General features: G+C 36.3%; 1 protein-coding gene across 1 annotated transcript in view; it reads left to right on the forward strand.

Annotated features, from left to right (window-relative positions):
* Positions 1-1,147: 1,147 nt before the first annotated feature.
* egfem1 (EGF-like and EMI domain containing 1) overlaps positions 1,148-22,878 on the forward strand; it is a 69,446-nt gene continuing 47,715 nt past the window's right edge. Inside the window, exons 1-5 of the mRNA XM_028463948.1 lie at positions 1,148-1,190; positions 2,577-2,711; positions 3,571-3,680; positions 3,743-3,847; positions 17,813-17,935. Coding sequence (XP_028319749.1) covers positions 1,189-1,190; positions 2,577-2,711; positions 3,571-3,680; positions 3,743-3,847; positions 17,813-17,935 — 475 coding nt within the window. The 5' untranslated portion in view covers positions 1,148-1,188. The remainder of the gene's footprint in view (positions 1,191-2,576; positions 2,712-3,570; positions 3,681-3,742; positions 3,848-17,812; positions 17,936-22,878) is intronic.

Below are 22,878 nucleotides of genomic sequence, written 5' to 3' on the forward strand. Positions count from 1 at the left end.
TAGATTAACAAAACAAACTGTGCAAGATGAAAAAAACAAGACATTTGATTAGATGTATATGAAAATATGTATTTATTTACTAATGCAAAAGTGGTGTAAATTTTTGGGAATCAATTTAAGGAAACGAGCACAAACACAAGGAACTTTCAAACTCTGCATTAAACGGTCCTATACTACTCCAGTGATCGAACCCATGCAGCTCTTTATTACTATTTAAAAGTTCACAAGACAAGGCAATATACTAGAGCTGGGTGATATATCGAGATTCAAGACACATCACGTTTTCTATTTTGGCGATACAGAAAATTATAATATCGCCTATATCTATATTTATAGTTTTTTCTTGCTTATTTTTTTTTTAAAAAACACTTATTAATGAGTCGCTGCCCATATTGCTCAGCACTACGATATACAATACTGAGCTCATCATACGAGATAGTAGGGGAAAAAGACAAAAAAATAATAATAATAATTTAAAAAATAATCAATATGAAATGCCTGAATTTTCCATCTTTACATGCATGACAGAAAGATTCCATTTACTGATGCGGAAACTATTTTTGAACTTGTCAAATGTATTATTTTAAGTTTCAACAGTTAATAAGCCTCTGTTAAAAGTCACATAACATTATGTGGATACCTGATTTACCACCAACAAAAAAAAAAAAAACAGAAAGAAAGAAAGTGTTATGCCTCCCCTTCCCTTCAGAAAGTAAGCAGCATTGTCACTTTTGCTTAGCTTTGTTTATTTAGGGGTTGTTGCTTGGATAAAAGTCAGCTGACCCAGAGCCAGCGTGTTATTACCGGTGCACATGTGGGGGGTGGGGGTAGCAGAGGCAGTGGCCCCTCAGTGACTGTGGCTGGTGCATCCACTCCACTCACACACATTCAGAGGTTCCCTTCACCATGACTCCTCTCTGTCTGCTCTGCTTCACCGGGGAACGGGAAATGCGTAATATTAAAGCAAAATAAATGTTTTTTTTTTTTAAATTTTGTATTTAAATTTTTTTTTAAACGTTGGAGTAACTTGGAAAAGGCGGACTTCTCTCTGCAAGGATGCGTTTAATTTAACCCATTACGCACTTTTCCTCTGGGTGTAAACTGGCTGAAATGATGCTTGTACACATGTTCATGTTGTGTGTGAACATATTCTGCACCATTACTTCATCTCTGGAGTTACAGCCTGGAATGTAAGTAAAGTCATGTCGTTTACTTAATTGCTTTCTAAATCAGGTTAATAACAGGTAGCCTACTCATTTTGTTTGAAATTTGTAAATATGTGCATGGAATACAATACATTAAAAAAACAAAATGTATTTAAAATAAATAAATCTATCTAATTCTTTCTCTCTTTGTAATAGCGCTCTTTGCCCACTAAGAGTCGCTGTTTCGGGGTACAGCTCTGTATAATTTATAGTGGTATTGTATTGGTCCTGCTAAATACCTTCAACTGGAATGTGATATTTATATAATAAAAAAAAAAAAAAAAGCTTGAACACATGCCTTTAAATTTAAATAGAGTGTTTTTTTTATTGTGGAGAAGCAAACTACTTCCCCTTATTAAGCTCAGGCTGTTGTGTATTGAAGCCAGATGGTTTGTGTAGTTAACAAAAGACACCTCTGGGTTTGTTTACCACCATCTACAACACACACACACACACACACACACACACACACACACACACACACACACACACACACACACACACACACACACACACACACACACACACACACACACACAGATGAATTTCCCACAGTTCTTCATCCTGGAAGCTAATTAATTTTGGACTAATTTACAATACATAGTAAGGGTGTATGAAAACATTGATGCAATATTTCACAGCGCGATTATCGTATTGATTTTTTAATCACGTTTTTTAATTAAAAAAAAAAAAATACCATTTTTTGCGCTAACATATGTATAGCACATAAACACCCATTCAGTAAACCACATCTTGTTAAACTACCTCACTCCTCAATGCATTTAGCTTGAAAGTTGATTGCGCTTTATTTCCATAAAATACACTGGGCACTTTTATAGATGTACTGTATGTGGTTACTTTTTTCCAATAATTTAAGAATGTAACAGGATCAGAATCTGTTGTAGAAGCAAAAGTTAAACTTTTTTGAAAAATGTTATTTGAGAGTTTGATAAATATACCACTTGTTTTTTATATTGGTACATGAATTACAGTTAGTTACCTTTACTTGTTCTTGCAAGTTAAAAAAAAATAAAAATCAATTGTATTTGATATTTTGTACTTGTAAAGGTGAAATTTTGAAAATACGATATTTTGATGACCCTGAAAATGGGAACAAGACAAGCGTGTCAGAAAATGGACGGATGTATGTATGTATGATATCGAAATATATATTGCAATGCATATTGCGTGTCATGAAAACCGTGAATCGTATCATTTTGTCAGAGTCATGGCAATGTACACCCCTAATACATGTATACTGCTTCAGGAGCTTAAACGCACATCATCAGCCAAAACCTTGAGGTTTAGTTACTCTTTAAGTTTTGTTCTGATTTAAAACCAACCATGACCTCTTTTTTTGTCCTTTCACAGGCCAAATGTTTGCACTGACCAGGACATGTACATGTTGGGGGTCCGCCAACCCTGCATCCAGGCCTTTACTCGAATGGTGAAGGTGTGGAAGCAAGGCTGCACAGGCCACAAATGGTGTCTGGGCTATGAGAGAAGGTAAGTAAAGTTATACGTTCACAAATTAAACCACGTGTCAAACTCAAGGTCCGGAGGCCAAATCTGGCCCTTTCGAGCAAGGGTTCTCAACCTTGAGGTCGGGACCACATTTGGGGTCGCGAGACACTGGGAGGGGCTCGTCTGATGCCTTTAAGAAATTAAGAATATTTTTGGAACAATTTCAGCCCATTTTAATTTATTTTTACCCTTTTTCTTCAACTAAACCAAACTTGCCATGTTTGAACCTATTTTCATCACTTTTTCTTGCCATATTTTTGCTCCTTTTAATGCATTTTTGCTACATTACTCCCATTTCTGCCACTTCTCCATCAAATTTCAATGTATTTTCTGCACATTTTTTCCACTTTCAAGACATTTTTAGCACCTTTAACCTTTCCACCATATACACTATGGTGCAAAGAATAATACACTTCCTGGATAAGAGTGGATTAGCAATAGACCATCATTTTGCTAACTTTATGGAGGGGCTCCAAAAAGCTGTCCCTTTTATGGATAGCCCTATCTCTACATGACTGTTCTTGAATGTTCATGTCTGTGTTCTACCGCCTTCAGGTACAGTGGGGGTCCTTGGTCTCTGGCACCTTTATTTTGTGGGTTGAGAACACTGTTTTAGAACATCAAATGTGTCCCACCCCTGATTTAGATCATTAATTTCATCATCATGAGGAAGCGTGAAAATATAGCAAAAGCTGTTTTATTTATTGACATATTTGTTTTTGCCTGTCACAAGCAGAAAATCTCAGTTTCAATTTACTCATTCAATACAGGCATGAACCTAATTAAGATGCACATTTTGGTTATTTATTGTGTTAATCATTATAGATTATTTTGTCCTCAGAACAGCATATTACACAGCATACAGGCAAATCTACAATATGAATGTAAACACAGTCTACAAGTGCTGTCCAGGCTGGATTCAGAGGGCTGATGAGATGGGCTGTTTACATCGTGAGTATCACTGTTTGGTACAATGATGACATCAGCAATAATGTTATCCATTCTATTTCTAGGAGTTTGTGGTGCTAATACTTGTTTCAATGGAGGGAGATGTGAAGAGACTGGAGATCATGTTTGTAACTGTGCACCAGGCTTTAAAGGATTACAATGCCAATATGGTAAGTCCATGCATTCGTCTGGGAATCATCAAACTCACACATTTTTAAAGCAAAAGAAATGGTTAGTCCATGCATTCGTCTGGGAATCATCAAACTCATTCACATTTTTAAAGCAAAAGAAATGGTGTGAAAGTTTTTCAGGCTGAGTTTATACCTGGAACTTTCACTTTGTGGTTGCTGTGGTTGGTTGGAATTCTCTGTGGGATCTTTGGGTAGTTCAAATAGTTTTCTCTAGATTTTGGTAAGCTTGGTGTGTCAAGACCGATCATCATGGCTATCACCGATTAATCGTTTGGGCTATTGAATCTTGAATCTTGTATCTTGAATATTGAATCTTGTATCTTGAATACTGATTCTTGAGTCTTATATCTTGTATCTTGTATCTTGACTCTTGAATCTTGTATATCGAAATCTTCACCCGTTTTCACGCAATATTGATAAATGAGACCCTAGTGTACCTATCTACCACAATCCATCAGAAAGTTAAAGCATCTTTTTTTTAAATGTGTCCGCAAAATGTATTTGATCCGTCTTTTGGTTTCTGTGGCCTTTAACCAAATAATACATTTAGACATTCATTTGTAATGAAAAGTGCCAGGTATCTGTCTCCCCTAACCTTTAACTGGTTTCCATGATTTTTAAATCTGGACTACATGAGCACACACGGTGAGGTTTGGTCATTAATGTTTTAGAAGAATCCTGCAGAGACAGAACGTGTAGAGGAAGTTTCCTGCTTGCTTCACACGCACACGCACCCACACACACACACACACACACAAGATGTGCTCCACATGAATCCCTGACTCTTTCCGGGACAAGTTTGTTAGAGGTTTTTAAAGGCCTTTCTTCTTGCCAAGACATTTCACACAAATGTGCTGTTTGTTAGGAGCGACTCCAGCTTTTTTTGTGGTACAGACTCTTCACACAAAAAGATTTGGGTTGGAATATAGATATTACATTTATAAGATCTCTGGAATCTTCATTTTTCCTTTCACTTCCCGTCCTCCAATCCAAGTGGTGAACTCAAACCTTCCTCCTGTAAAGTGTTTTACCTTCTCTTCTCTCTAGAGAGAGATTCATCAGTTTTTCTCAGCCATAGTCACCGTGAGGAAGCAGAGTTTATCTCTGCTTGATAAAGTGCAAACACATGAACTAAAAAGTGGTTTGGATCAAAAACACTTCATCCTGATTTTCCAAAACAGTGTCAGTGCATCCTTTTGTCCATTTCCTACATCTCTTGAACTAGGGAAATGATGAATTCTAATTGCATTGGGCAGTATTGCAAGTTGGTTGCATATTGTAAACATCTTCACTTTACTAATATACCACGCACTTAAACAGCTGTGTTGTCTGTTTGTTGGATCTAGTCAAACATTGTCTGTTCCCATGAAGTATGTAGAAAGCATTTAAGGAACCAGAACGCTTTCAAATCAGCAGTTTTTCATCCTGGTCTCATAAAAGATATTTTCAAAAGGAGGAAAACTCTTTTTTATATTTAAAGGTGCATACTACAGATACTGGCAGTGAATCAAAGTGCTGTACTGTGAATACAATTACAGTTTTGTTGGATTGCTTAAGCACGATTTTCAAAACACTATACACAATTAGCAAAACACTACAGATCCTTTGCATAATTAAACACTCTGGTAAAAACCACACTTTGTTACCATATGAAACACACATGTTTCACATTACTGTACTCTGTTTGCACAAATTACACTCTGCTGTGATAAACCTAAAACACTTTTAGCACTTCTACTTCCCTAGGATTAGAGTAGGCTACTATCAAAGTTGAAATATAATGTAAATTCACCAAACACTACACAAGACCAATGTTGCAGACTGAAGAAACTCATTTATTTCTCAACACGCCCAATACGTTTACATGGAGATTCATAATACTGAAACAAAATGTGACAAAAAAAAAAAAAAAACTAGACATCGTCTCTTCGTCTAGCTGGATCTGGCCAGAGAATTTCATCTACATCGCAGGCAATGTCGTCATTAGCAAGACACCTTGGAAAGAAACGTCTTGAATGACGAATCCACACTTGCATTGCTGCTACCTCCATCTGGTCACAGGCCTCCTCCATGGATTGGATGAGAGGTACCTCAGCCTGGAAACGGAGGTCATATACCTTCCACCGCCATGCCGAGAAAAAGGCTTCTATAGGGTTGTGGAATGGAGAGTATGGTGGAAGATATAAGACGGTGAAATTTGGATGTTGCTGAAACCAGTTCTGAACCAGAGCAGAGCGGTGGAAAGACACATTGTCCCAGACAACAATGTATTGCATATGGTTGATTTGCTGCTGTTATGTTGTGCAATTGGTCCAAGAATGTAAGTATGAGTGCTGTGTTGTATGGCCCATATGGGAATGGCAGTGGAGGACCCCATTCTGTGTAATGGCTGCACAGAGTGTTATATTACCCCCACGTTGCCCTGGGACATTGACTATAGCCCTGTGGCCAATGATGTTTCTGCCCCTCCTTCGTGTTCTCGTCAGGTTGAACCCAGCCTCATCTACGTACTGGACCTCCTCTCCATCCATTTGTAGAACTCTCTGAAGAACAGTATCAGGCAAAATTGTGTGGTTCAGTGTAGATCTAGTATACATATTACAGTACAGTAAAAGATTATAAGACAGTATGCATGATCACACTGCTAAAGTGAATACATACAGTACCTCTGCATAATCATGCCGCAGTCGTTTCACCCTTTCGGAATTGCGCTCGAAAGGCACTCGATAAATTTGCTTCATTTGAATATGGTTCTTTTTTAGGATGCGTGCCAGTGTTGATGTCGAGACCTGATGGACATTGTTGAATATGGCGTGGTTATTGACAATGTTAGCGTGGAGCTGATTGAGTGTTATTGCATTGTTGGCCAAAACCATGTTTACTATCACCATTTGTCATGCCCATTATTTGCCAGTTTAAACAAATTTTTTTAACTTTTTTCTACAACTTTTAAGCCAATATTGACACTTTGAACCCATTTTCACCACTTTTTCTGTCTGTTTTTGGCCACTCTAATTTGCAACTTTTAACCAATTTCTGTGGTTTTTAACCTTTATTGTGGGGCTCGCAGGCTTAAAAGGTTGAGAACCACTGTTATAGGTATTAGTCAGATGCTGTGGAAGCTTTACTTACGTGTGGTTTTATGAAGTACTGCAGGCCATTCAGGGTTGTAGGTTTGGTCCCTTGTTTTACAGGGTGAATAACTATTTTATACATTCAAAAGCATCAGTGCAGGGATCCCAATGTTTCTAAAATGAAAACTTAAAAAACAGCACCCAAGTAAACTACAGGGTGTTTAGGTGAAAGGGACTGTGGTTGTTGGTGGTTTCTTATTGAGCTTTTCACGTCCAAGTACCTGCAATCCAATTTTGTACAGCGCTGCAGCCTGGTGGTTAGGTATATCTGCCTTAATAATGTTTGATAAAAGAAGCCTCACTGAAAACACATGATCAAATTACTCTAAAGTGCTTTGTTAATGTTTTTGCCTAACCCTGTTAAAACATTACAGTCCATATATTGGCCTTTCTATGCACAATAACTGCAGAGTAATGACTTTGCATCAAGTATGAAGCAGCCTCAAACCACTGCTCTGGCCATCAACTGATCCATTTTCAACACATAGTCACCATGCGTAGATGGCTTCTTTGGTCACTTTGAAACAACATTTTTAGCTCTCATGTGGCCAATAATTCAGAAAAAACACAGCTGCTGTTTCTTTTATATTCACCAAATTGGAGAATTAATGAATAACTGGTTACTGACTTTTCAGGTTTAGAGAGACTGTACATTAAATGACACTGGCTAACATCTCTAATAGATTCATTGATTCACTGTGATCTGTCCCCTCTGTCTTCTTTCAGCGTTCTTTATCAATTCATTTCTTATCCGATATTCCCTTCTGCGTTCTTTCCAAGTTGTTCTCTTACATCATGACAAGTGGCCACCTGCTTCCAGCGAGGCAATAAATAGACTGGATATAGTCCAAATATTCTGCTGAATCTGGTCAATTTGCTCATTTATTATTGCATTCAGACTTGCTTGTGGAAACAGCTTTGTCTAACTTTATTAAGCCTCAGATTAGACTTAGATTTATTGAAATTAGAGAACGGGGTTAAACAGTAAACAGGATTAAAGTAACCACAGGTTTATAAAAATGTTGGGGCATAAACATCTGTTCCTAACCAAGTATTAGCTCTTTTCAAAGCATTTAATGAGGTAGTGACAAAGAACAGAGGTAAAGGTCTGGATCCTGTTAACCTGGAAGCGTTTCTGCACTCAGGCCAATCTGCAGAGCTGGCTGGTGTAAATCCCATTCCATACACATGCAATAGATTATTTTTGTTGTTGCTTTTTTTTTCTTAGGTCATATGGACCGACTTAGAGGAACCCTCCCCTTGTTTTTACAAGTTCAGCCCAAAATGTTCCCATCGTTCTTATTAGAAGATCTTTGCTAAAACAACAACAAATAAATCTTACATGGACCAATAATCTTTATTATACAAAGCTACTAATGGCAGCTTTGTAGAGCTAAAAAGCTAGTTTGTGATTTTAGTTTAGTTGTGCGTTTTTGTCGTAATAGCTCATTCACCTTCCTGCTTTGTCTGAACAGGGTCATAGTTGTTGTTGCCTATTGTAGCTGACTGAGGGTGGACAATGGATAATAGAGAAAGGGTTTCCTTCAAAGGGTTGTGGACCATGAATAAAGCAGTGGGAGGGAAATGCTGACTTGTCCTCAAATTCAAACCCCTCTGGTCTCCATCAGGCACAAGGCAGAGAACCCTTGACATGAGTCCATCACAGGAACACACATGGAAATTAAGACAAAATATACACACCTATTCACTCCTTCTAAATGTCAGTATCTTGTAATACTGGTCCAAAGAAAGAAAAAAAAAGTGTTGTAATTATAGACAGCCAAGGTTCACTGATGGCCTGGCTATTGGGGTCTGATCAAACAGGATGATGCTTGAACAGCTAAAGCTGCTTTTGCTAATTCTGATATGCTAAGACTATACAGAGTGTAGACACTGGTTTGCTATGAAAAGGCAGTCCAACAACATGTCACAGTTCTGTGTACAAAGGAGAATTTCTCTTTAACTGATGGTCAACAGCTATACAGACAAATTTAAATGTCTTTGTGGTAAAATTATTTCATTTTCAAAGAAATAAATAACCAGGTGGCCTATTTATTCAGCCAAAATTGCCGTAGTAAAAGTACAATATAGCATTGCCATTTATGGGTAGTGTTTGCCATGGGGGTTCTACTTATTGCTTGATTGACTAAGAGAAAGTTTGATTTCAGTCATATTATGATTAGTGTTGCTAACTTAGCAAATAGCCAACTTAGCACAAGGTGTAGCAAGTTTACATATCCCTCCAGCAGTTTCTCTTGAGAAAATTTGTGATCTATAAACGAATACAGAAATAGGACCATGATATGTTTTACTATCATTTTCACTTTTATTTTTTTATCAATATTGTTGTCAAGTTAAGGCTATCTTTGCAAAATGAAAAAAAAAAATTAGGGCTGTCACTTTAACGCATTAATTGCGATTAATTAATTACAGGAAAAAATTACCTGCTAAAAAATATGTTGGTTCATAGACAAATATTTCACAAAGCGAGAACATTTGCACAACCTACATTAAGCTGCAGCAGGGGTCGGCAACTCCAGTCCTCGAGGGCCGGATTCCTCAGACTTTTAGATGTGTCCCTGGTTCAAAACCCCTGCTTTAGAGCTTAGTGGTGATAGAGTTTATTAAACGAGATCATCAGGATTGATTTTGTTGATCATATTTACGGAAGAGTATTAGGGCCACAGAAAGAAAAAAAATTCGGAGGCTAAAAAAATAATAAAAACCTCATGTGCTTCAGAAAAAAAGTCAAAAATCAAAGTCGAGATTTTTTTTCCATGGAGATAAAAAAAAAGTCAAAAATCAATGTTGAGATTTTTTTAGGGTCACGGAAGAAAAAAAAAATATTGGAGGAAAAAAAAAATTGTCATGTACTTTGAAAAAAGTTGAAAATCAATATTGACTTTTTTTTCACGGAGAATGTAGACTTATTGCAAAATCAAGTGCATGATTTTTTTTTATTTTTTTTACATCCAATAATTTTTTTTCTTCAATCTCAAAAATCTTGACATTGATTTTCGACTTTTTTTATTTATTTATTATTTTCTTTTTTTTACCTCCAAAAAAAAAAAAAAAATTCTCAAATTTGATTTTTGACTCTTTATCAGAAGCGCATGAGGTGTTTTTTTTTTTTTTTTTTTGCCTCCATTTTTTTCTTCTTCTGTGAACCTAACACTCTTCTGTACATATTCTAAAAATCCAGCATTAAAGTAAATTCTACTGAGAGGACAGTGGGCAAAGGAAAATGCTCCACATCATTAGAGCCCTGATGGCTGTCATATAGCAGGAATGTTTTCCCACTAAATAGACATGCCCTCATCTCCCCAAACCACTGTTTATCAGGTCAATGTTGAATGGGTGTGTGTACGGATAGTTTTACTCGTCCAAGACCTATTGCAAGATGCCTTCAGTACTTCCTCAAACCAGGGTACAATTAGGATTTTGTAAATCTGTGCTTTTTTTATTCTATTTTGAAAAATGTTTCATTTTTTGGAACTTGTCATTGAGGTTTTGTTTTATTGTTTGAAAGGAATTTGAAAGGAGAGTTGCTGTACTGCAGAGGGCAGGAATGTCAATAACACCTAATGAGATTTGCAGAAGTCAGTGAACAGTGGCTGATGTTTGTCCGCAGAGAATACAGAAGCATTCAGTCATAACTGTTATCTTCTCTTCCTCTCCTTCGCCTAATCACCACCATTTATAACCAATGAGAGACCTTAACATTGTAACTTAGAACGCCAAAAAGAATGGTAAAAAAAAAAAAAAAAAATACACATCTATAAATGGCAGTTTACCCTTAAATAGTCTAAAACCAACTAATACATCAACCACAAAAAGTAGAAAGGTAGTGAATGTATATGAGGATGAGCTTCACCTGTGTGGAGGCAAAAAATAAATCTAGAAAATTTCTCTACACTTGCACATAGGCGAGACAGAGGGTGCCAAACACAAGAAGGGAATTAAACACATGACCAGACTCAGGGAAAAACAACAAAACAGATTAATATTGCAAGAGCCCAGGGGCTTAGACAAAATATGAGCTGAAGAAAAAAATATAAAAATAAAAAGCAGGCTATGAGGAGCCCAAGTTATGAAGAGTCCCAGTCTAAATTCTAATACTGTATATAACAACATTTAACATTAAAACATCTCACAGACCCAGATTGTGACAAGTTTAAAATATAAAAGTACAGATAAATGACATAAAAGTAGTCAAAAGACATCTGCAAATAATATGTGCTTTGTAGTCTCCAAAAAAATCATGCATAATATGATAGTAAGAAGATATAACTAAGACACATAATCAGGGATGTCCCGGCGGCGGAATCGCCTACTACTCTTTTTTACTACTGTGCTTCACTCTTTATTGATCTCTCTAAAGCTTTTGACACTGTAGACCATGCTATTTTAAAACGCAGGCTACATCTCATTGGACTGTCAGAGCACACTGTCGCTTGGTTTTCAAATTATTTAGAAAACAGGACCCAGTGTATTAAATACGAGGGCCTTTGTTCTGAAATTGTTACTGTTCACAAGGGGTTGCCGCAGGGATCTGTTTTGGGGCCCCTCTCATTTATCTTGTACATTAATAATGTCGAACAAAATGTTTCTGATGCTAATATGCATTTTTATGCCGATGATACAATTATTTATTGCTTCGGATCATCTCTTGAACAGGCTGTTAATTCCCTGCAGAAAGCCTTTGTTTCTGTCCAGCATTCGCTGACTAATCTAAAACTGGTTCTCAATGCTGAGAAGACCAAGCTAATGTTGTTCTCTAATCATAAGAAGGTGCCTCAAGCTCCCCCGGTTGTGTCCACTCTTGAAGGAATTGTCATAGAAGTGGTACATGAATATAAATACCTTGGTGTTGTAATTGATGATTCCCTCACTTTTAAACTTTTCATTGACAAACTTGTAAGGAAATTAAAACTTAAATTGGGTTTCTTCTTCCGCTATAAGACATGTTTTTCTTTTGGTGTAAAGAAGCGCCTTGTCTCTGCCACATTCTTATCTGTGTTAGATTATGGTGACCTTTTTTATATGAATGCTTCTTGTACATGTCTTCTGATGGTGGACTCTGTTTATCATTCTGCTCTGAGGTTCATCACAAACTGTAGAGCCAAGACACATCACTGTGAGCTGTACTCTCGGGTGGGATGGCCATCCCTGCACACTAGGAGGCAGTGTCATTGGTTTACTTTTGTTTATAAGGCTCTTCTTGGATTACTGCCCTCTTACATCTGTACATTACTTACAAAGAGAAGCACGAACACTTATACACTGAGATCCAATGATCAGCTGTTGCTCACAGTTCCTTTTGCCCGCACAGAGCTGGGGAAAAAAGCCTTTGTACATGCAGCTCCTTGTGCTTGGAACACACTGCAAAGAGACTGGAAGTTGACTGAATTGTTATCCTTGAATGCTTTTAAAATGAAACTGAGAGAATTTGAGACTGCCTCAGTTGTCTGTAATTGTTTTATTTGATTCTTATGTTATCGTGTCATTTTAATGTAATGTAAATGTATTTCTGTTCAGTGTTGTAACTTTGCTGCCTCTTGGCCAGGACTCCCTTGAAAAAGAGGTTTTTAATCTCAACGGGATTTTTTTTCCTGGTTAAATAAAGGTTAAATAAAAAATAAATAAAATTTTTGGCTGCCTTCCACTCTTAAACATGTTCATAAATGATTCCTTACCCCTTTTGCAACAAAAGTTTATCTGTAATATTATGTGAATATCTGTAAAAGTCACGTTTTTCTATTAGCTCTGTCTCCTAGTGCGTATGCATCTCTTCTTCACTGCGCAAAATAGCTGCATCCCAACCGAACACTGGGTTACCAGCTTCCTCTGCTGGTCGAAACAAATATCTGGCGGCTGTAACTGAAGGAAAACTATAATTCTCTCTCTAAACATTTCCCCAATAATATAATAACTCTTAACATTTACAACATTACTGAATTAAAGTAAATTAAATAAACATTATCTTCAAGAAAGAAGAAAAGAGAAAAGAAAAGAGTCGCTGGTAAGAATAATTCAAAGATCAAATTTGAAAAAAGTAGATTTTGAATTATTTTTATTCTTCTAGTTTTTTTTTTTAAATGCTCATGATCAATATCATCATGAATCATGAATTAAAAGTCCTGCGTCTGGGGTACTGGGTGACGAAAATCACAAATATAAGGGTATATGTAAGATATATTATGGATATTAATGTGCTTGTTTTAGATATATTATGAAAATTAATGCGCATTGATACAAATAAATATAATACCTAAACCAACTACAAGCAAACCACACAAACATTATGTTAATCATTCAGACATGTTACTGTGCCAGACAGCATTCTACAGAGGACTACTAGACTAAGCACCCATACTACTGGTATATTATAAGTTGGTACATTTTTAGCTGAAAAGAGGTAAACTGATAATGATGCTCAATTCTTTGTCATCATTATCATGGATACCAGGTTTCAACTTGTAAATGCATCATGCAAACAAAAACTAGGTGAGTAAATACATCATGCTAAGCTACAAAAGAGAAGAAAAGCCACAATTACACTAATGTAAAGCACCAAAGCCACCATATAGCGTCATTTTTGCTCAAATTTTACAGGGGGGGCATCCCCCCTGACTCCCCCTATTATCGCCACAACCAGAAGTATGTTGTGTAGTTTTCAGCTGTACGCCCTTGGAAACTAAGCATGGTTGTAGCCGATAAGCCCAACATGGCGACCCATCCTTTGTTTCTAAGGTTTTGCAGAGCTCTGCGTCTTGTCAATGAGTTTTCCTGCTTTACTAAAAGTGGATGATAGTTCCTGTCTGCTTACTACAGGAGCAGATTTTCTTCCTTAAAACTGTTTTCACCTCCTGTAAAATTTGAAGTCGAAGAAGATAATTTCCTTCATATTTCGTTGGGACATTAATGGAAAATGCACATGGCAGCATAACTCAGCCGAACACTCCCACATTGCAACATGTTGGATGTCGTCCATGAAGAAATCAGAAAAGGGAACTTTTACTTAACCATGAAAAAATCCTCAAAATGGTTGTTCATGAGCCAATTTCTCTTACTTTGGTACTTGTTTGTTCTGCAACAGAGCAGACTTAAAAGCATGATCAGGTATTGCGGTTCCATTACAATGCAGTGTGATGTAGTTGTTTGTTAAAAAACTATCTTTCACTTGGTTATTAGACTATTTAGCCGGGTTGTGGTGCATGTCACCAATGCACGTGGACTTACCTGGAGTTTGCTTTGACAATGTTTCATAATTCATTCCAGAGTTTTCTTTAGATCTGGACTCAAATCAGTTTAATATTAAAAAAATTAAATTAAAAAATGAAACTGCTTCAGTTAAAAATTCCTGCAAATAGATGCTTTCACAAAGTTTATTAGAACAATCTTGAACTTGACATCGATTTGACTTGTGTTTTATGCCTATAGTGATATTGGAGTAAGCTACAAGATTGTATAAGGCCAACACCCTGCCCTTTCTTTGTGGAGTTTGCATGTTTTCCTTAACCATCAAGTCATATATATATATATGATGACAAAGAATATATATATATATATATTAAATTTAATTAAAAATTTAATTAAAAAAAAAAATTCCCACCACAGTTTTTTTGGACTTTTTCACGTTCCGATGTGAGCCAGCCCCCTCTTTGTTTACATTTATTTGCTCTTCGATTAGGCTATATGTGTGCCACAGGCATGTTCATGTTTTTATTTGCACTATGCTGAGATGCTAAGGGAAGAGTTTATTATTTTTTAATTGTAATGTTATATGTTATAGATTATGTAGTTATCTGATTCCTAATGAGAAAATTTAAGCTACTGTGAAGTTTCTGTTGCACTTTTGCTTGAACCTGGGTTAAAGCTTGAAATGTTGAATGACAGAGCCTTATTTACTTTACTTGTTCTATGCATTTTAACTTTTGAGGACAATCACAGCAATAAAGTTACACTTTTGACAATATATCTGATGTCTGCAGTAATTTTTAAGTGCATTAAAAAAAAAATCAAAAATCAAATTGAAAATCACCCAGCCCTAGCAATGAGTTAATGTGGCATAATGTACCATAAGCTGTGTAAAGATGAGTGGCTACAGGGAAGGAATGAATGCTATGCTACAGCATAACCACAACATCTTAAAAGTGTTACTTTAATTAAATGCTTATCAAATGTATTTTATTATTTCTCTTATTTACCCAAACAGACAAATAGTAATTACCAGAAACCAGGTAGAACAGAGTAAAGACTTCTGTCATTTTAAATTAGCTCGCTAGTTGCGTTTGAGGTCAATTTAATCATAAAATACCTTATTTTTTGCGTTTGCATCTTTGAGTCAGTATTGTTTGGAAAAATTAGTTGTATTTTTCTACATTTCCAGGACTAGTCAAGCAACTCGGTTTTAAGTAATGGCTTTGGCACAGTTTCTCTGACAAAAACCAAAAGTAACAGCCAATTTGTTGACAAGGACCCCCATCAATCAGAAAGGATAGACTCTTTTCTCAGCATTACTATAAGCACCAACAGGAGAGTTAACAAGTTTGAGGTATTTTGAAGAAACTATATTCAACTCTGACAGGCTGAAGGAGTTTTGATCCTACAATAATCGCAAATCAAAAGTATATTGTAAAACATCTGGAGGCATTTATTAATAATAAATAAATAAATCCGGCATTCAAACCCCACCTTTAGTGTTGCTCATGTATATGAATACATACTAACAAACCCTTTTTACACTGCTAGCTAGGTGTTTTTGTGGGTAAAGTTAGGAAAAAAGAAAACACTTCCTGGTGTTTTTTACTTTTAGGGCTCTAATTCTTAACAACCTGATGCATTCAAACCAAAAAGCAATAATGGGCATCAGAGCTAAAATAAGGTTACCAAGTTTAGCATCGTCCTTCTCAGTGTCGTGCCGTGGCCACTAGGGTTGGGTAGGCACATTGCAAATCGAGACCACTAATGACAATTTCATATGTTTCTGCTGGCAAGTGTTAATTCAATTCAAATCAATTTTTTTTGTATAAAGCAATATCCAACAGTCATCTCAATACACTTATCAAAATATAAAATTCATAATAGGAAAGAAAAAACCCAACAAGATCCACATGAACAAGCATTTAGCCATCTAACAAAATCAACATTGTAAACACCCTTAAAGAAACATAAACAATTATTTATTATAGCCTCCATACTTTCCCAACAAGATATATCTCATGACACGGCAGCGCATCCATTGTTTGTGTTGGAAACACAGAAACAAGGAGAAAATGACAAAAACAACAACTCAGAACAGCCTTAGTGAGGAGCATCCACAAAGCCAATCTTTCCTTTTGTTCCATTCACTGTAGAAAGTACCAACATTGTTCTGACTTTACCTTTGGTGAAGGTCTGGTAGCTTAGGTGTTGGTCGTTTTTCCTCAAAAAATAGTTTCGCTATCATCTCTTGCGCTGTCACTCTGACTGAAGAGTTATCCCGCCCACTTGTTATAGAACGTAGCAGCAGCGGTCACATGGCATCGATTCACTAATGTACTGTGAACTTACTTATAGCATTTAGCATAGCGCGGTTACGTCCAAAGGCAGGTCTCTACGCTACCTTTGGACGTAAATGGTTGTCATCTTGGGGACCTGACTCCGCATGCGCAAACACGTAAAAACACGCAATGGGAATGGAGGAAGAGGAGCAACGTGCCTTTGGGAGGGGGCGTGGCCTCCCTCTGCCTTACAGCGAAGTGAGACTGTGCAGCTGTTCCAGGAAATACCGCTGTTTAGTAATTTGGGCTATGAAATGCATAAAATGTGGACACTTTCAAACTTATAGGTACTGTAGGCTATTGGAAATGGAAAAATAAATAATTTACAATTATATTATAATTGATCAAATAATCAAAATATCAATTCACCCTTGGGTAGGCACTGCCTACCTTGCCTACCCTGACGGCACGTCACTGGTCCTTCTTGACACCAGCTAAGCTTGCAAAAAATAACGCATGCATATAGGCTTCCCCTGTACATACCATTTTTTGCATATATACTCATTCATCTTTATGCATGCTGGATTATTGGAAAAAATAAATATCTAAAACGACACATACAAATTTGAGATATTCCATACAATTTATCCCCTTGCCACAGATGATCAAGAATGTAAAGAGTGGATGCCAATGCATCCATGCATTCTTAACTCTAAATATACAAAATGCAATGGAAAAAGAAAGAAGTCGAAGAAAACAAATCCTTAAAGCACTACGAACACAAGGAACAACAAGGAACACAAGGGGGATACACAAAAGGAATCCAGGAAACAGACAATAACAAAAATGATAATATTGCAAGAACTGGCAAATAAATAATAAAACTGACCAATAATATGACAATAAACCCAAACGATCCATGATCCTGACACATACTGTAAGTGTAAAATATATATAAATAACAATAAATCAAAAAAATGATGCTGAATCCGAAAATGCTACCTAAAGCAACACCAGCACTACCTTTGGTGCCAATAATAACCAGCAGTGTTTTGTTGCTGTCTCCTCTATGAAGATATACAGTGTTTGATATTGTCTTTGAAAGCTTTTTGTATGATGATGTAGCAATGAAAATGTGATTGATGGCAGAGGTTCAGCAGGGTGTGAAAGTGGAAAAAGGCTTATATTATTTCTAAGTTAATACCACCCCCACTCCACACGCTAGCGATCAAAAAAGTCATTTACCTTTTCTCTTTGCTGAAAAGGCCTTGGCCTTTGAAAACAAGGTTTGCTGTTGACATTTAAGTTATGTCTTCCTCTTTTAGATGTGAACGAATGTGAGGTGAATGAAGGTGGTTGTGAAGGCCTCTGCTGCAACACTTTTGGCAGCTACTTCTGCAAATGTCCTGAAGGCAGTCTACTGGGACCAGATGGCAAGGCCTGTCATGGTAAGATGGACATCTGGACATCATGGCTTTACAAACAGTCACTTCTTCTTCCCAGCCTGTCTGCACATGTGGGGGTTTACTGTGCTGCTTCATTAGTTCTTTGAGAATAAAACATGAAGGAAGCGCTTTGAAGCTTTAGTGACAAATAATGCTGTCCTGTGTAGTTGTTTGTGACTTTTATTGGGACTAATAATTCAAATCTGTAGTTTACTGCAATAAATGCGGAACTGTAAAGAATATTGTTTGATTTACAGTTTACAGGCACATTTCTAAACATGCAGTTAACAATTATTACCGCAATCAAATACAATATACAAAAAACAACCTTTTTTAAATCTTAAATTTATTCAATCAAAGGTTTTGCTTCTGTTGGGCTGATTAGTATTTATTGCTCTAAAATTAAAGTGATCAACTGATGATTGTGGTTAAAATAAATAAATAAATAAATAAATAAATAAATAAATAAATAAATAAATAATTCAGTGATCTGTTGGTTTAGTCATCAGATGTCCTTAAAATCCTTTGTAAACCAAACTTGACACTCATTCAGCAAACTACACAGTTTGGCAGAATTGTTCTTGCGTACTGGTTCAAAACTGCAATCTTAAGGTACCAAATCAAAATGCACTATATTTGATCGAATGTATCCAATGATGATTGATGATGTGTAGTTCTCCAGTTTTTTGGATTTAACTGTTAAAGACCCAGTTTTCTGTCTGGCCCATAGACTGTGAGAATCGTTCCTTTTGTTGACTTGTAAAACGGCATGTCATCTCCGCTTCCAGGTTTAATGGAAAAATGCTGAGTCGGGGTCAGACTTTAAGCCCATTTGTTGGGTTAGAGCCATGGGTGTGAACAAGTGGCGTAACCTGTAACCTTTTTGACAGGATATTGTCTGAAGCCTGGCAGGTTACTAGAGAAATGAGGAAGTTATATGAAAACAGCTTTAGCAGCTGTAAGGCACTTTCATGGGAATATATATCAATGGGGAAATCTGTGATTTTGAATTTTGATAATGGAAAAAACACAAGGTTAACAGTTGGTTTAGTAATTGGTTTTAAAGTCAACTAAAATACTTCTTATTGTAAAAACATGAGAACTCATGGAGCGTAAACATCCGCCATGTGACAAATCTCCTCTTTGCCAGATATTGGCCATTCAGTCTGGATCAGTGATCCTGATCATGGTACAGATCATTCACATATTAAATGCTCATAAGGAAAGTCTATCCCCATTAATAATGCTACAGTAGGTCGAAATGTATGGGCGCTCCCATTTTTTTTTTTTACAAGTCAAAATAATATTTGCAACTAATAAAGATCGGTCAATTATGAACCAAGATATGAATTTTTTAAATATTGACAATGATGATTTTTTATTTTTGAAAATGATCCAAAATTCTTATATTGATCCATATCCCCTTCATAATTTATTGGAATCTTCCCTGCAAGGTCTGTCTTTGGGGGATTTTTTGTCAAAGATCTTTCAGTACCATAATTTAGATCCTGCTAAATGACAAACAAACAATAAATAAATAAATGCCAGTAAAAAAATAATGCCTCCTTGGCGAAGGCAATAATAATAATAATAATAATAATAATAATAATAATAATAATAATAATAATAATAATAATTTATTTTATTTAAAAGCACCTTTCAGGCCACCCAAGGACACTTTACGATAAAAACCGAATTATAAAAACAGTGCAATACATAAAAACAGAATAATAAAGAAAAAGAGCAATGTAGGTGAAATTCGGAATGGGAATTACAGAGAATGGACAGATTGTAAGACATGGGTTTTGAGTTTAGATTTGAAAAAGGGGGTAAGGTATCAATGTTTCTGATGTCGGGGGGGGGGGGAGTTCCAGAGTAAGATGAATTAAAGTAAAATAACAAGAATTAAAGTGTTTATCTGATGCAATGTGACAGATTCAACCTAAACTGTACCACATTTAACACTTTAAGTCCAAATATTTTGATTACTTCACAATACCAATCTACCTAAAATCTGAATGTATATAAAACAAAAACTTAAGTAGTAGTTTTAAATCACATTTTAATGGGTAATTTTTTTAAAATTTCTATTTCATCCTATTTATATATATATATTTTTTTTTTCAATCATGTTTTTAATAGTGGAAGTGATTTTTTTGTTGTTGTCAGTTTAGTCCTTCCAACCTTCAGACCACTTGTTGATTGAGTTCCTTTCTGTGGTGCCTCCACGTATTCAGTTGCGCGTTCTGTCTGCCAGTTGACGCTAGCTCAGCAGCTAAGCTCAGCACCAGACCTTTCAGGCTTCAACCTCCTGACCTTTGACGCCTCCGACACCACCACACGCACTGCCTCGTCCACGGGTAAAAGCTGCCTTTGTATGTTTCCCTCTGAAAAGCTTTCACATGAGGCTCCCAATAAGTATATTAACCCTGACAAACCTCCCCCAGTGTGTAATGGTTTTCTTCTAAAGCATCCTCTACCAAACAAAACCTCTCTGTTTCACTTTCAACACACAAGCAGATGTCTAAATAATTTGTGTGCAGGCAACTTTGAAGTAGGTACTTATATTCCATCAAACAACAAAAGAACGCCTTCTGACACACATCCACCTCTTAGCCCTCACTATTGGTAACAATTTGAAATAGTCAATTTGGAGTAAGCTGTTCCCACGGGTCTGCTAAGAGGTGAGATTATAGAGGGATAAGTACATATATATGTATACACACGCAAATGAATACATGCTAGCTGTTTTAATGTGATTAGCATTATTTGCAGCTTTTTTGGGAAATGCTTAAACCTCTGATGAAGTGATGTCAGTGTAGTGTGTGCTCAATAAACCTGATCCACAGGTTTCCAGTGAAAAAACAGTAACACTATTTAATAGGGATGTAACGATTAATCGTAAGGCAGTTAAAAATCGATTCATAGGTATCACGGTTCATATTGATTTTCTGAAAATTGAATCGCAGTACTTTTTTAAAAATATATTTATCCTTCTCTTGTCCAAATGCCGAGGCGGCAGGCAGAATATGCTACTACTTGCTTTCTGGCCGCCTTCTACTCTTAAACATGTTCATAAATGATTCCTTACCCCTTTAGCACCAAAAGAATATCTGTAATATTACATGAATATCTGTAAAAGTCACGTTTTTCTATTAGCTCTGTCTGCTAGCATAGCTTCTCTTCTTCACTGCACAGAATAGTTGCATCCCAACCGACCACTGGGTTACCAGCGCCCTCTGCTGGTCCAAACAAATATCTGATGTAAATACAGTGCAGACTGGTTTTTTTTTGTAAAGTCCAATTGTTCAGGCACAAAATACATTTTCAGTTGCACTTTTAAAAAGAAAAAGAACTATTATGCAGTTTTGCACTGTTTACTGTAGAACCAGTATTTAAATGAATAGGCTTATCCTTCATTTGTATTATTCCTTTATTTATTTCATTCAAAATTAATTTTTAGTTAAATTGAATTGTTTTGAATAGTTTATCAAGGGATTCTTTTGACAATGAAAAATAAAAGGAAAACAGTACAGTATTTTCTATTCAGTATTTTTTTTCCCAAATAAAATAAAGGAATATTTTTTAATCATCATTTGTCTACAAATGATGATTAAAAATGAGTTCAAACATATTTCAGTCCATCCAGGATCTTGCGCAAAAATTTTGTGTGATTTTCTTGCGGCCAAAACTGACAGCTTTTTTAAAGAATTGCAGCAAAGGCTGTGGTATTTTCAAGGCTTTATTGTTTTACTTAACGTTGCATAAACATTTAAATTTGCAAAGTATCTGATTGTCTTTCATTTCTCAAAAAAAAAAAGAAAAAATGGGTACGGATTCAGGCAAGGCAAGGCAAATGTATTTGTATAGTGCATTTCATACACAAGGCAACTCAATATGCTTTACATTCTAAAACATTCAACAGCTAAAAATCAATAAGAACATTTCAAATCAGTAAAATCAATTAAAATCATCAACAAACACATTACATCAACAACATGACCAAAATCTCCCTCTCAATCATATGCAGTAGAGTTCACAACAATTGAACAAAAAATGAATACTTCCTATTACATTTTAAAAATTTTCAATGCAAAACATGTTAATATTGAATAAAAAGTCGTCATTTAAGTAAACATTACCAAAACACTAAATGTACTTTTCCTATAGGAATCTCATCCATGCTGGATTTCCACTCTGTTCACTGCAGTGCAAGGAAAACCTCAATCTTCACATATGTGTTAAAGAAAAGACAGCATATTTCATAAATGTAGCTGTTGTGACACAGTCTGTAACCCGAATAAATGGTGGTTTTGGTCTCTGTGGTGGGGCCACCATCAGCCGCCAGCTTCGGTAGCTGATGGCGTCTTACACAAGGCGGCTGGAGTCTTTGTTTACTCACGGACTTCAGCCACATTGTACCACCAGATTGATAGGAGCCGCCATTTTGCTGGGTCATGAAATTTTGTCACAACACATGTCCAGAGTCGTAGTGGCTGTTGTGATACACTCTTGGCTTAGTCAGATTGGTCAAAATAGTGGAATTATTGTGGCGGTTGGACATTATTGCGGGGATGCGCAAAATTCACAGGGATTGTCTGTATTTGCATAAATAGTTGCGATCGCAACTTTGCACATTTTGGGGGGGACTGATATTTTCACAAAACTTACAGGGTAAAGAAACCCTGAGGTTTTGGATAACATGCGTCTAAGCTGGAAATATGAAAAACTTATTAATTGTGGGCGGGGCTTCTGGAGCAGTTAAGACACGTCCAATCTATATTACAAAATCTCCAAAGAAAAGCTATGCTATGCTAACTACCAAATCAATTCACACTAACCCTCTCTATTCACAATTCTCTCACCTACTCACCACAGATTCCACATGTGCTTGGTTTTATCGAAGGGGCGGGGCCAAGCCACGAATCACCAAACTGTTGCTAAAC

This window comes from Gouania willdenowi, chromosome 13, assembly GCF_900634775.1.
Source record: "Gouania willdenowi chromosome 13, fGouWil2.1, whole genome shotgun sequence".
Lineage (NCBI taxonomy): Eukaryota > Metazoa > Chordata > Actinopteri > Blenniiformes > Gobiesocidae > Gouania > Gouania willdenowi.